The following is a 14,457-nucleotide window of genomic DNA, read 5'->3' on the forward strand; positions in this document are numbered from 1 at the left end:
CCACGCTTTAGCACACTGAGATGGCAATTGTTGAGGCGAAAAGAGGACAGGTTAATCACCTGCAGGTTATCAGTTGAAGGGGGTGTGTCTAGTAGGGTCTTCTGCCCCTCCGACCCCTTGGTCTGTAATTCTGCTGCCTCTCCGAACTCCTGCTGAATTCTCTGTCCCTGGACTGGCGGTAAGGATATCGTCTTCCTCCAGTATTTGTACCTGTCCCTATTCCATCTCTTCCGGCCCCCCCTCCTCCTTCTTGTGGGGTGGATGGGCCAGGGCGCGTCTCGTTTTTTGACATCCTATTGTCACATTCTGCATCTGAACAGTCAGTCCCAGAATCATATGAACCACGTATATGTCTATAACTGTAAACCTGTTTTTTCTTATAGTCTTCCTGGTCCCTAACCAGTTTTCTACCTTTTCTTAACTTAATCTCAGACTGCAATCTTGCAATCTGTTCCTTCATTTCACTATTGAGCTTTTCAAAATTTGAATTTTGCTCAAAATTATTAACAATGACAAGGGCCTCATCTACCTCTAGTTTCGTTTTCTCAGGTCTTTCTTTATTTCTCTTGACCATTTTTTTCATCAAAATTATTGAGCATTCTGACAGGCTGGCATTCCAGTCCTCTAAGAATGCCTCACCACCCTCATCACTGCGTAAATTGGTTCCAGGATCTAGCTTCAATCTCAAGCCCCTTGGTATTATTTCATTCTTAATGTAATTTTCCAGACTAGATGATTCAGCTCTCAATCTAATCTGTTTCATTACCAGTTGTTTATAGTTTTTAAAGGCACCAAAAATATTGATAGTCTCTCCTTCACCATTCTTGCTCTCCACAGTGTTACTCATAGAAAATGTAGCAGAAAGTTCTGCTTCCCAAGTTTCATCAGACAGAGTGAACGCCATATTGCCCTCTTAAATTTGGACAGATCAGAGAAACATAGAATTTATGACACAGCGGCCTAATCCTGAAAGTTAGACCTAGTGAGGGCTATACACCCAGTATACTAGGTATTGTTATTTATAAAAAACCAAAAAGGGTACAGGACAAATGGCTACTATAAATGTGTCTTTTTCCAAAAATTTTTTTTATCAAACTTTAGAAAACATTAATGTTATGCTAGATTATAATTTTAATGTGGTGCAGACCCTATAAAAAATTATTCTTCAACAAACTACAAGAGGAGAACAAGGACCATCAAAAATTTCTTAAGGCCCTGTATAGATAGGGAATCAAGCACTCTTTTTTTATAAAAAATAGCTCAAAAGTGTAGCTAAATTAAACAAATGGAATGAATCTCTGACCAGTACAATCACTGAGAACAAAAAATAATTTATTAATAGTACAGAAAGAAGTAAATCTTTGTGCGCTGGCCTCGGGTATATGTTAGCAACACAAAGTAAAGTATGTTGAACAAACAATATAGTACATGTGGCCAATTAAAACCCTGAAGATGTGCACATCATAATCATAATATTGGCAAAAATACAATCCAAAGACACCTAGTACACTGCTACACCCAAGCTGTACACGGAACCCAAGTCAATACAAGGTATAATTACCGGACAGGTAATTTTTTAGGGATCTAAGCAGTATACGTGCTTTGTAAAGATTTCAGGAACAACAATAATGGCAGTATAGCAACAATTACAAAAAATTACTTACAAGTATAAGAATAGCTATTGCAATGGTTATTAGCAATAAGATAGATAGTGAGTTACATGCAAGTATGAAGAATAACTATTGCAATGGTTATTAGCAATAAGATAGATAGTGGAACATAGTAATACATCCTCCATAATGAATTGCCTCAGTACAGCAGTTACATAGAGACACAGCAGTTTACATAGAGATGCCTGCATATATTGAGATAAAATTCTCACAAGAGTGTATTGCTGAAGAAAACAACCAAATCCCACCAGGATGATTTTCCACATATAGCGGTATTGTCTTCAGCCAGACTTAGCATAAGTCCAAGGTATGCAAAATGGGATAAGTGCTGCCAATGCTGCATGCGTGTTAGTAAAGCATAGTACTTCTTATTGCTGAAGATGTTGTGTGAAAACAGCAAACAAGCCAAATGAGCAGTGGGAGTCAGTCCAGGCTAACCCCCCATATTGCAAGTGAAAGCAGCTATATTCCTATGTTAAACCATAAGCATGCACTTATCTGATTCTGGAGGTGTCCACAATTGAGGTGCGCTGTTTGTTACCGGTTGCCTCCTGAAATACTGCCTTGTAATTGAGTCCCATGAAAGAGTTTGCTGAGCCAGTTGAATGCAGCACGCTGAGACTGCAGCGTGGTAGGACTGTGTGCTTACTTCCTGGTTGGTCACATGTGCGTCTGTGATCCAATGCCTACGATCCTGATCGTTTCACCCACAATGCCAAATGATAGACGGGGCTTCCTCAGGGCGGATGGATCTTAGCCCTGCTGGGAGGGAATATATCCACAAAGACTCCTCCCAGTTATACTTATTTCATTCTTTTGCTTATCTTTTGTTTTTCATTTAAAAAAAAAAAAAATTTTTATTTGCAATTGTGAACGTCATTAACTAATTTGACTTATTATGTCTCATCAACTTTTTTGCTAGTTACTTCCTTCTTCTTTAGAATTAGTTAGGTTTGGTATGTATGTTACACATTGTTTAGCATCAAGATTAAGGTACACAATTGGTTAAAACTGGGAGGAGTCTTATTTGAGCAAATAAAACCTTTTATCCTTTGTTGAAAGATTGTCAAGATCTTGTTTTGCTGTGCTGAAATCTCCTTATTTATGGAGTAAGTTACTACATTTTTTTCAATTATACACTGGATACTTTTGTCATTTGGGTCTCTATTCATTTATAGTCCACTTTTGGATAAACCTGAAAATTCAGTATTTGACTCCAGGAACCTGTGGACTCTTGCCATCTGACGCTACGTTCCCTTTCAGCTGTAAAGATTCATCTTATGGAGTGAGTATACTGCACCCATATTAATTGGCTTCAATATATGCATCAAGCCTCTTTTCTCTTCACTTACTAGAGAAAATCATTCAATAGACCAGCGCCATCTACTACTACTATCTATCTATACACAGTCACAAGGGAGAGACTGCAAGAAGGCTGCGGTCTGACCTAAAGGAGAGTATCAGTTCTTAGTTCATTTGTACAGAATATTGTGTGTTTTTTTCCATCTTGCACCTCTGTATATTGTTTTCCTTTTTGTATCCCTAAAAATTTACCTGTCCGGTAATTATCCCTTGTATTGACTTGGGTACCGTGTACAGCTTTGGTGTAGCAGTGTACTAGGTGTCTTTGGATTGTATTTTTGCCAATATTATGATTATGATGTGCACATCTTCAGGGTTTTAATTGGCCACATGTACTATATTGTTTGTTCAACATACTTTACTTTGTGTTGCTAACATATACCCGAGGCCAGCGCACAACTGGCCTATTGCTATGTTTGGACAGTTAGGATTTACTTCTTTCTGTACTATTAATAAATTATTTTTTGTTCTCAGTGATTGTACTGGTCAGAGATTCATTCTATTTGTTTAATTTAGCTACACTTTTGAGCTATTTTTTATAAAAAAAAGAGTGCTTGATTCCCTATCTATACAGGGCCTTAAGAAATTTTTGATGGTCCTTGTTCTCCTCTTGTAGTTTGTTGAAGAATATATATATATATGTGTGTGTACATATATATGTATTAGTATCTATGTTTGTGTGCAGTGTTTTAAACATATGTCAATGGAAAATCATACTTTAAAAGTTAGTGGACTCCATAAGGCCTTTATATTTATTATCGGTTATTTGTAGAGCGCCAACAGATTCCGCAGCGCTATTAACAAAGGCGGAGTACAACAAAACAATTATAGGGATCAAATGGGTAGAGGGCCCTGGCAAAAGTTGCACTGTTGTAGTCAGCTCTTAAGAAGGTGATCAACAAACAGCTGGACTCTTAGGCTTACATGCTAAGGGGGTTCAGGGGATAGCAATGGAGGAGAGGAACTGGTATAAAGAAAGGTTAGCATAGGTTTTATACATCCCTGAACAGTAGAGTCTATAGGGAGCACTTGAAGCTCAAAACTAGGGGAGAGTCTTGTGGAGCGAGGCAGAGAGTTCCACAAGATGAAAGCCAGTCTGGAGAAGTCCTGTAAACGGGAGTGTGATGAGGTAACAAGAGAGGAGAGTAGGAGGTCATGAGCAGAGTGACTATTTTACTAAATTAAAATTAATAATTTATTTAATGTTTGCTTTAAATTGCAAAGTAGTTTTTTCTCATATCTAAATGGAGACATACACGTGATTTATTGTAGTATTAGATTCCAGAGAGTACAATTCTTCTTATATTCACAAATATCCTTTTAGGTCACATTGGTATATTATTGTCATTCAGGTAGATTACAAGTTTTGCGCTATAGAGGGTACGAAACGAACGCAACAAAAGTTGTGTTATTTCACCCTCCATAGCACTGCCATTATGAGTTTTGTAAAAGCCAGCTTGTGCGTGCAATATGGTTGCGTTGAGCTCCATACCGCACAAAATCCAAGCGCTGCTTTGACGTGCTCGTGCAAGTGTTAGAAAAAAAACTGCGATCGCGGAATAAAAAAAAGCTCCGTAACGCAGCCCCATTGATGTCTATGGGGAGGAAAAATACGTTTAAACCTAACACCCTAACATAAACCCCTAGTCTAAACACCCCTAATCTGCTGCGCCCGACATCGCAGACACCTACATAAACTTATTAACCCCTAATCTGCCGCTCCCAATATCGCCGCCACCTAAATAAATCTATTAACCCCTAGTCCCACGCTCCCCAACATCGCCTACACTATAATAAAGATATTATCTCCTATTCCGCCGATACCCGACATCGCCGCAACTAAATTAAGTTATTAACCCCTAAACCTCTGGCCTCCCACATCACTACCACTAAATAAACCTATTAACCCCTAAACCGCCAGCCCCCCACATCACAACAACCTAAATTAAACTATATTAACCCCTAAACCTAACCTTAACCGTAACCCTAACACCCCTAACTTTAACATAATTAAAATAGACCTAAATTAAAGTTACAATTATTAACTAATTAATACCAAATTAAAACTAAATACAAAATAATAGTTATATTGTAGCTAGCTTAGGTTTTTATTTCACAGGTAAGTTTGTATTTATTTTAACTAGGTAGACTAGTTAGTAAATAGTTATTAACTATTTACTAACTACCTAACTACCTAGTTAAAATAAATACAAACTTACCTGTGAAATAAAAGTAAAACCTAAGCTGCCTTACACTAAAACCTAACATTACAAAAAATACAACTAACATTACAAAAATAGAAAAACACTAAAATTACAGAAAATAAAAAAAACTACCATTACAAAAAATAACAACAAAAAAATAAAAAAAATTACAGGTAAGTTTGTATTTATTTTAACTTGGTAGACTAGTTAGTAAATAGTTATTAACTAAACTTCAATTGGTTCAAATAAAGTATGAAAAACAAAGTCTGAGACTCCTAAGCAGGATTTCTTTTGTGAATGTACCAAATAATGGCAGGAAGAATGTTTCTAGTTGATTCTACTTTCAGTGAACTTATGACCTACAAATGGAAGGAACCAGATAAAAAAAAAAGTATTAAATCTTGGGTGTTTATAGAACCACAAAGGGAAACGACTCTCATTCAGTCTGTGGGAAATTAGCAATGGAGCTTCGACTTTGAAAACATTTCATATACATGTAAAAAAGGAGAATTTCATTCAAACCAAATTAGGTAAACTCTATGCAGTTTCTTATTTGAACAAACAAGGAACAACTTATATTCCTTTCTTATGTCTTTATATAATGCACTGGGCAGAGAAGTGCTTTGTGGTGTATCAATCAATGACAGATTGAAGTTAAAACTCTCTGTCAAGGTTAATTTGCCTCTAGATTATTTAAAGGGACACTGAACCTACATTTTTTCTTGGGTGACTCAGATAGAGCATGCAATTTTAAGCAACTTTCTAATTTACTTCTATTATCAGTTTTTCTTCGTTCTCTTGCTATCTTTATTGGAAAAAAGAAGGCATCTAAGCTAAGGAGCCAGACAATTTTTGGTTCAGACCCTGGACAGCATTTGTTTATTGGTGGATGAATTTATCCAACAATCAGCAAGAACAACCCAGGTTGGTCACCAAAATTGGTCTGGCATCTAAACTTACATTCTTGCTTTTCAAATAAAGCTACCAGAAGAATAAAGAAAATTTGATAATAGGAGTAAATTAGAAATTTGTTTAAAATTGCATGCTCTATCTGAATCACGAAAGAAAAAAAGAATTGGGTTCAGTGTCCCTTTAATGGTGTACAGCTAACCAGGCACGTAAAGTAAATGTCTACCTACAATCCTCTTTTTATTATTATCACTGCTTGATCAAACCAACATAGATCAAATAGAACATTCCTATACTAGAAGATGTGCATTGGAATATGGAGATGTCCTAGGCACATTTGTGAAGATTATTCCCACCCTCACAGTTCATTACATATTTTCCTGGACTCAGTTGATGATTTAGAAGTTTGCTTTAAGTAGTAGTGGGTACTTTTCTCCTGCCCAGGAAAAAAACAAAGGATTCTACGCTTGGTGACTATGAAAAACAAATCTGATGTATCTGAAATTGCTTGAACTTTTTCTACTGGTTCATATTTTGTTTGAACGCTACTTCCTGGAACATGGTGTTGTGAAGAAGGAAATAGAGGCTGTTATGTGAAGGAGAGTACTCACCCTAACCAGCTCATTTTGCAACTGATGGATCCTGTCCCTTAGCCCCCGGAGCTCTGCGGTCTCTGCAGCCAACTTTTGTTTCAGAGTTACTGAAATACAGAGAGATAGAGAAGTGGTAAAAAATACAGTTTAATAGTGTAGACCATAATAGTATATGGAAAGAGGGAGATATATTCCGAAATTATAACTTTCATCATGCACTGTACCTCAGAAATGCTACTACTGACAGTATTGTGTTAAGTAAAGTTCTATGAAAACAGACTAATGGTTGGAAGTCTTTGCCAACACTTTAAAAAGCTCCAAATGTGTTTTATTACCACAAAAGTGAAGTTGACTCATGCATTGTGTAAAGAAATGAGTATACATTTGTCTTACTGCAACTGTGTTTACTTGCACCATCTGTATTACTGTGGGGGATGTTGCTAGGTTACAGGGTATGTTCTATGATCCCTCTCACCCCTACATATATTTTCACAGCTGAACAGTTTTCATTCCTTTCTGCAAGTAGCAAAAAGCAGTTATTTTATAGCCCTGGCCTGTCCAAACTGATTGTACCCTATAGACTGTAGTTAAACAAAACAGTGATTTTACCCAAAACTGCCAGCAATACACATGCATGGGCTGTTCTTAACATATATTGCAATGATTTACCTTGTTTGCGCCAGCAGTTCACACAGATTATCAATTTAAACTTTTTTATGCCAGTAACACATACAGAGCTGTGCTTTTACCCCTATGTGTAAGTAACATATTAAATCCTGGTTTTTATTTTGCATGTACGGTAACTGTAGTAATCAAAATGTTTTCCTTCAGCCACATGCATGCTGATAAGAAAAAACTATTATATGAGAAATACTCAGACATATCTTTCTCACCTAGGCGGTCAGCAAGCTCAGCCTTTGTCATAACATCCAAATCTGTATCACTCAGTAAGCTTCTCCCTAGATCCTGGTGCAAACTCCTCTCACTCCGTAGAGTACTGTTCTCTGCTTCCAAGCTGCCCAGCTGACGCCGTAGAGTGATGATATCATCAGCCATCCGCTGCATAGCAAGACGGTAGTTGGCCAGTTCCTTAGGGAGGAAAATGTTGTTAATGCTATAGTACTGCATATAGATGGTTGAATATAACTTATTAAAGGACAGTAAAGTAAAAATTAAACTGTCATGGTTAAGACAGAGCATGCAATTTTAAACATCTTCCCAATGTACTTCTATTGTAAAATGTAATTTGTTCTGTTGGTATCCTTTCTTAAAGAGTATACCTAGATAGGCTCAAGAGCAACAATGCACTACTGGGAGCTAGCTTGTGATTGGTGCCTGTATATATATATATATCTTTTGGCATTGGCTCCTAGTAGTGCATTGTTGCTGCTGAGCCTACTCTTTAATAAAGGATACTGTAGTATGGTCAGGTAGTAGTTTTGTTAAAATGTAATTTTAAGACACTACTAAATGTACTTATATTATCATATTAACTTTGTTCTCTTTTTTCCCTTTAAAAATGCATTACTTGGAGCTAGCTGGTGATTGGTGGCAACACACATCTCTTGACATTGGTTCACCAGAATGTATTCCGCTAGCTCTCATTAGTGCATTGCTGTTCTGGAGCTGACTTGGCACTGCCGTATGCAAACAAAAGTGCAATAATAAAATGCTCTAACGTATTATAGCATTTTCCTGTTACACTAGCACTGTATGTATAACAGTGTTACAATATTATTGCAAATACTTCTACTATATATTGCTCAAGACATGACAGTATGTTCTCATAGAGAAGAGCTACATTTCAACAAAGAGGACAAACAGTTAAATAACATAAGAATTTTTTTAATTGCACAATCTATCAAAAACAAGAAGTTTCTCCATATCCCGTCAGCTACATAAACAACTTGTACGTTTCAGTATAGGTTCATAAGGAAAAACATTCTGTACTTTCTATGTAAAGTATTTATTCTGTGATTGGGAGGTTTATGGATAATAACCATTATAACATAAATATGTAATAAAACATTTGGCATATATCAGTAATTTGGAGAAATTGTACCACTTTTTATTGAGATTAAAGGTAAAGTTATTATATGATCTTGCCTTTCAAGCACAACATTGTATTCAGTTCCCATTGGGGTAAAGAAGTAGAATCAGGGATGGCTAACAGGTCATTATATTAGCTGTGTGCTTAATAGTCATAAATTTGCATGTGGCCCTTGAAGGGTCATAATAGTAAAAAAACCCGACATGCTCTAATTTATATCATTTTAAGACTATCGACCGTACACTGCTGTATGTTTAAGCCATGCAAAGGGGTTAAAGACACATAAGTACTGCTCGGACCCCGCAAATCCAATCAGCAGCGCTAGTTACATATCTGAGTCGTGTGACTAGCACTGCTGATTGGATACTTAAAAGGTATTACGGTCCTTAAAGGGCCATAATAATCAAAAAATTATATGCTGTAATTTGTTAGAATTTGCACCGCTGGTCCTGAGTGGAAACCGCCGCTGATTCAATCTGAGTCGTGCGATTAGTGCTGCTGATTGGATCAGTACTCTGGTTCAGACTGGTAATTCTACTGTGTGTTTAACCACATTGTGAGGGTTAAACACGCAGTAGTGCAGGGTTAATAGTCTTAAAATTACATACTAATTACAGCATGTCCTTTTTTGATTATTATGGACCATTAAGGACCATACCTTTAAGTATCCCTTGGGACCCGCAGCGCTAGTCACACAACTCAGATGTGTAACTAGTGCGGCTGAGTGGATCTGCGCGGCCCGAGCAATACTTCTGTGTGTTTAACCCCTTTGTAGGGTTGTTAGTCTTACAATGACATACCCTAATGAATTTGAGCCTGTATCTTTTTTTTTTTACTACTGTGACCATTTAATACTTTTAAAATATTGATGTGTGGCCCCAAGTATTAAGAAGCTGGCCCTCACTGTCACACAGATTGTAACACACAACACTGTATATATATGACCCACATAGATAGTCACTCAAGCACTCTATGATGCATTAAGTCTGTAGCTATGACAATTTATGTACAGCATGTTATATACATTTTCCAGTATGTCTGCCTAGGAAACATGCCCCATACTTTACTTCATTCAATGCCTCCAATACAGCTTATTGAGTAACTATGTGGATATTAAAAGTAAACAAGACACCTCTTGGATTTCGAGTAAGACCAGGAAAAAATGATTTATGAATTGATGTTACATATACAGAATGAGTGGAAAAGCAATGCTAACTATTCACCAGGAGAGGGAGGCAAGCTCCATACTTATTAGATTCCAAAAGACTTTTTGCATTGATATTTATTCCTCATATTAAAAATCAGTGCATCATCGGGCAAAATCGTCTGTAGGTTAATAATTCCTATATTAATGCTCAATTAAAAGCTCATGTATTCTAAACGTGTGGCGACAAATAGAAAAATAACAGCCGGAACTAGATAATAGTCTACACTGAAGAATTTTCATCTTTCATCTCAAATCCAATTCATTGAGAAAATGGCAAAAAAAGAAAAAGCTTCACAGTATTATTATTTTACAGTGAGAGTTTATTTTCCTAGATACAGTATGTATTTTGTTTTATTCTTAGGTACTATTTCCTTTTTTCCAGATAACTTATCAGTCAATTGCCGAGACCTGCTTTAGTATGTAGTCTGTTCCTAGACAGGATAAGTTTTCTAGGCTATAACAGAGGGTGATATTTAATTTCCTATTTAACAATAAAGCTATCTATGCTGCTAAATATAATTTATTAGCAAAAAAAAAACCTTTAGAGTCTAATGATGTTGAATTATTGAGCCTTTAATGCTTGGCAGTCTCTGAAGGACACAGGGTCGCATAAAATGTGTTGAATGTACCAATGGAGAATATAGGAAAGTATCACTTTAGTACTCGAATTTACACAAACAGTACACACCGTATCAATATGGGCCAGGGGTATAACTAGTAACCTAGAAGCCTGCAGCAAAAGTTGAGGTCAGACATTTCAGGGATTTATATATAAATAAAACTACAAAATGCAGATGTTAAAGTTATCAATGGTTGTTATATATCAGCTGTAGTGCACAAAGTACAGGGTTAAACACAAGGCTTTAGGCCCAGTAACAACCTCACTGCCTGGACAAGTTGTGTCTATGGTATTTACATGATGGCAGAACTGGCTGCACACATAGAAGTTGTCTCTATGGTATTTACATGATGACAGAACTGACTGCACACATAGATGTTGTGTCTATGGTATTTACATGATGGCAGAACTGGCTGCATACATAGAAGTTGTCTCTATGGTATTTACATGATGACAGAACTGGCTGCACACATAGAAGTTGTCTCTATGGTATTTACATGATGACAGAACTGGCTGCACACATATAAGTTGTGTCTATGGTATTTACATGATGGCAGAACTGGCTGCACACATATAAGTTGTGTCTATGGTATTTACATGATGGCAGAACTGGCTGCACACATAGAAGTTGTCTCTACGGTATTTACATGATGGCAGAACTGACTGCACACATAGAAGTTGTCTCTATTGTATTTACATGATGACAGAACTGGCTGCACACATAGAAGTTGTCTCTATGGTATTTACATGATGGCAGAACTGACTGCACACATAGAAGTTGTCTCTATTGTATTTACATGATGGCAGAACTGGCTGCACACATAGAAGTTGTCTCTATGGTATTTACATGATGGCAGAACTGACTGCACACAAATAAGTTGTGTCTATGGTATTTACATGATGACAGAACTGGCTGCACACATATAAGTTGTGTCTATGGTATTTACATGATGGCAGAACTGGCTGCACACATAGAAGTTGTGTCTATGGTATTTACATGATGACAGAACTGGCTGCACACATATAAGTTGTGTCTATGGTATTTACATGATGGCAGAACTGGCTGCACACATATAAGTTGTGTCTATGGTATTTACATGATGACAGAACTGGCTGCACACATAGAAGTTGTCTCTACAGTATTTATATGATGGCAGAACTGACTGCACACATAGAAGTTGTCTCTATTGTATTTACATGATGACAGAACTGGCTGCACACATAGAAGTTGTCTCTATGGTATTTATATGATGGCAGAACTGACTGCACACATAGAAGTTGTCTCTATTGTATTTACATGATGGCAGAACTGGCTGCACACATATAAGTTGTGTCTATGGTATTTACATGATGACAGAACTGGCTGCACACATAGAAGTTGTCTCTACGGTATTTATATGATGGCAGAACTGACTGCACACATAGAAGTTGTCTCTATTGTATTTACATGATGACAGAACTGGCTGCACACATAGAAGTTGTCTCTATGGTATTTACATGATGGCAGAACTGACTGCACACATAGAAGTTGTCTCTATTGTATTTACATGATGGCAGAACTGACTGCTCACATATAAGTTGTCTCTATGGTATTTACATGATGACAGAACTGGCTGCACACATATAAGTTGTGTCTATGGTATTTACATGATGACAGAACTGACTGCACACATAGATGTTGTGTCTATGGTATTTACATGATGGCAGAACTGGCTGCATACATAGAAGTTGTCTCTATGGTATTTACATGATGACAGAACTGACTGCACACATAGAAGTTGTGTCTATGATATTTACATGATGGCAGAACTGGCTGCACACAAATAAGTTGTCTCTATGGTATTTACATGATGGCAGAACTGACGGCTCACATATAAGTTGTGTCTATGGTATTTACATGATGGCAGAACTGGCTGCACACATAGAAGCTGTGTCTATGGTATTTACATGATGGCAGAACTGGCTGCACACATATAAGTTGTGTCTATGGTATTTACATGATGACAGAACTGGCTGCACACAAATAAGTTGTGTCTATGGTATTTACATGATGACAGAACTGGCTGCACACATATAAGTTGTGTCTATGGTATTTACATGATGACAGAACTGGCTGCACACAAATAAGTTGTGTCTATGGTATTTACATGATGGCAGAACTGACTGCTCACATATAAGTTGTGTCTATGGTATTTACATGATGGCAGAACTGGCTGCACACATATAAGTTGTCTCTATGGTATTTACATGATGGCAGAACTGGCTGCACACATATAAGTTGTCTCTATGGTATTTACATGATGACAGAACTGGCTGCACACATATAAGTTGTGTCTATGGTATTTACATGATGGCAGAACTGGCTGCACACATATAAGTTGTGTCTATGGTATTTACATGATGACAGAACTGGCTGCACACATATAAGTTGTGTCTATGGTATTTACATGATGGCAGAACTGGCTGCACACATATAAGTTGTGTCTATGGTATTTACATGATGACAGAACTGGCTGCACACATAGAAGTTGTCTCTACAGTATTTATATGATGGCAGAACTGACTGCACACATAGAAGTTGTCTCTATTGTATTTACATGATGACAGAACTGGCTGCACACATAGAAGTTGTCTCTATGGTATTTATATGATGGCAGAACTGACTGCACACATAGAAGTTGTCTCTATTGTATTTACATGATGGCAGAACTGGCTGCACACATATAAGTTGTGTCTATGGTATTTACATGATGACAGAACTGGCTGCACACATAGAAGTTGTCTCTACGGTATTTATATGATGGCAGAACTGACTGCACACATAGAAGTTGTCTCTATTGTATTTACATGATGACAGAACTGGCTGCACACATAGAAGTTGTCTCTATGGTATTTACATGATGGCAGAACTGACTGCACACATAGAAGTTGTCTCTATTGTATTTACATGATGGCAGAACTGACTGCTCACATATAAGTTGTCTCTATGGTATTTACATGATGACAGAACTGGCTGCACACATATAAATTGTGTCTATGGTATTTACATGATGACAGAACTGACTGCACACATAGATGTTGTGTCTATGGTATTTACATGATGGCAGAACTGGCTGCATACATAGAAGTTGTCTCTATGGTATTTACATGATGACAGAACTGACTGCACACATAGAAGTTGTGTCTATGATATTTACATGATGGCAGAACTGGCTGCACACAAATAAGTTGTCTCTATGGTATTTACATGATGGCAGAACTGACGGCTCACATATAAGTTGTGTCTATGGTATTTACATGATGGCAGAACTGGCTGCACACATAGAAGCTGTGTCTATGGTATTTACATGATGGCAGAACTGGCTGCACACATATAAGTTGTGTCTATGGTATTTACATGATGACAGAACTGGCTGCACACAAATAAGTTGTGTCTATGGTATTTACATGATGACAGAACTGGCTGCACACATATAAGTTGTGTCTATGGTATTTACATGATGACAGAACTGGCTGCACACAAATAAGTTGTGTCTATGGTATTTACATGATGGCAGAACTGACTGCTCACATATAAGTTGTGTCTATGGTATTTACATGATGGCAGAACTGGCTGCACACATATAAGTTGTCTCTATGGTATTTACATGATGACAGAACTGGCTGCACACATATAAGTTGTGTCTATGGTATTTACATGATGGCAGAACTGGCTGCACACATATAAGTTGTGTCTATGGTATTTACATGATGGCAGAACTGGCTGCACACATATAAGTTGTGTCTATGGTATTTACATGATGGTAGAACTGGCTGCACACATATAAGTTGTGTCTATGGTAT

At 37.2% G+C, this 14,457-nt stretch overlaps 1 protein-coding gene across 1 annotated transcript in view; it reads right to left on the reverse strand.

The window, feature by feature from the left end:
- CCDC33 (coiled-coil domain containing 33) overlaps positions 1 to 14,457 on the reverse strand; it is a 159,587-nt gene that overhangs the window by 36,149 nt on the left and 108,981 nt on the right. The window contains exons 10-11 of the mRNA XM_053717328.1: positions 7,632 to 7,827; positions 6,757 to 6,845 (exon numbers count right to left, since the gene is read on the reverse strand). Of these exons, the coding sequence (XP_053573303.1) occupies positions 6,757 to 6,845; positions 7,632 to 7,827 (285 nt within the window). The remainder of the gene's footprint in view (positions 1 to 6,756; positions 6,846 to 7,631; positions 7,828 to 14,457) is intronic.

The sequence above is a fragment of the Bombina bombina genome, chromosome 6, assembly GCF_027579735.1.
Source record: "Bombina bombina isolate aBomBom1 chromosome 6, aBomBom1.pri, whole genome shotgun sequence".
Classification (NCBI taxonomy): domain Eukaryota; kingdom Metazoa; phylum Chordata; class Amphibia; order Anura; family Bombinatoridae; genus Bombina; species Bombina bombina.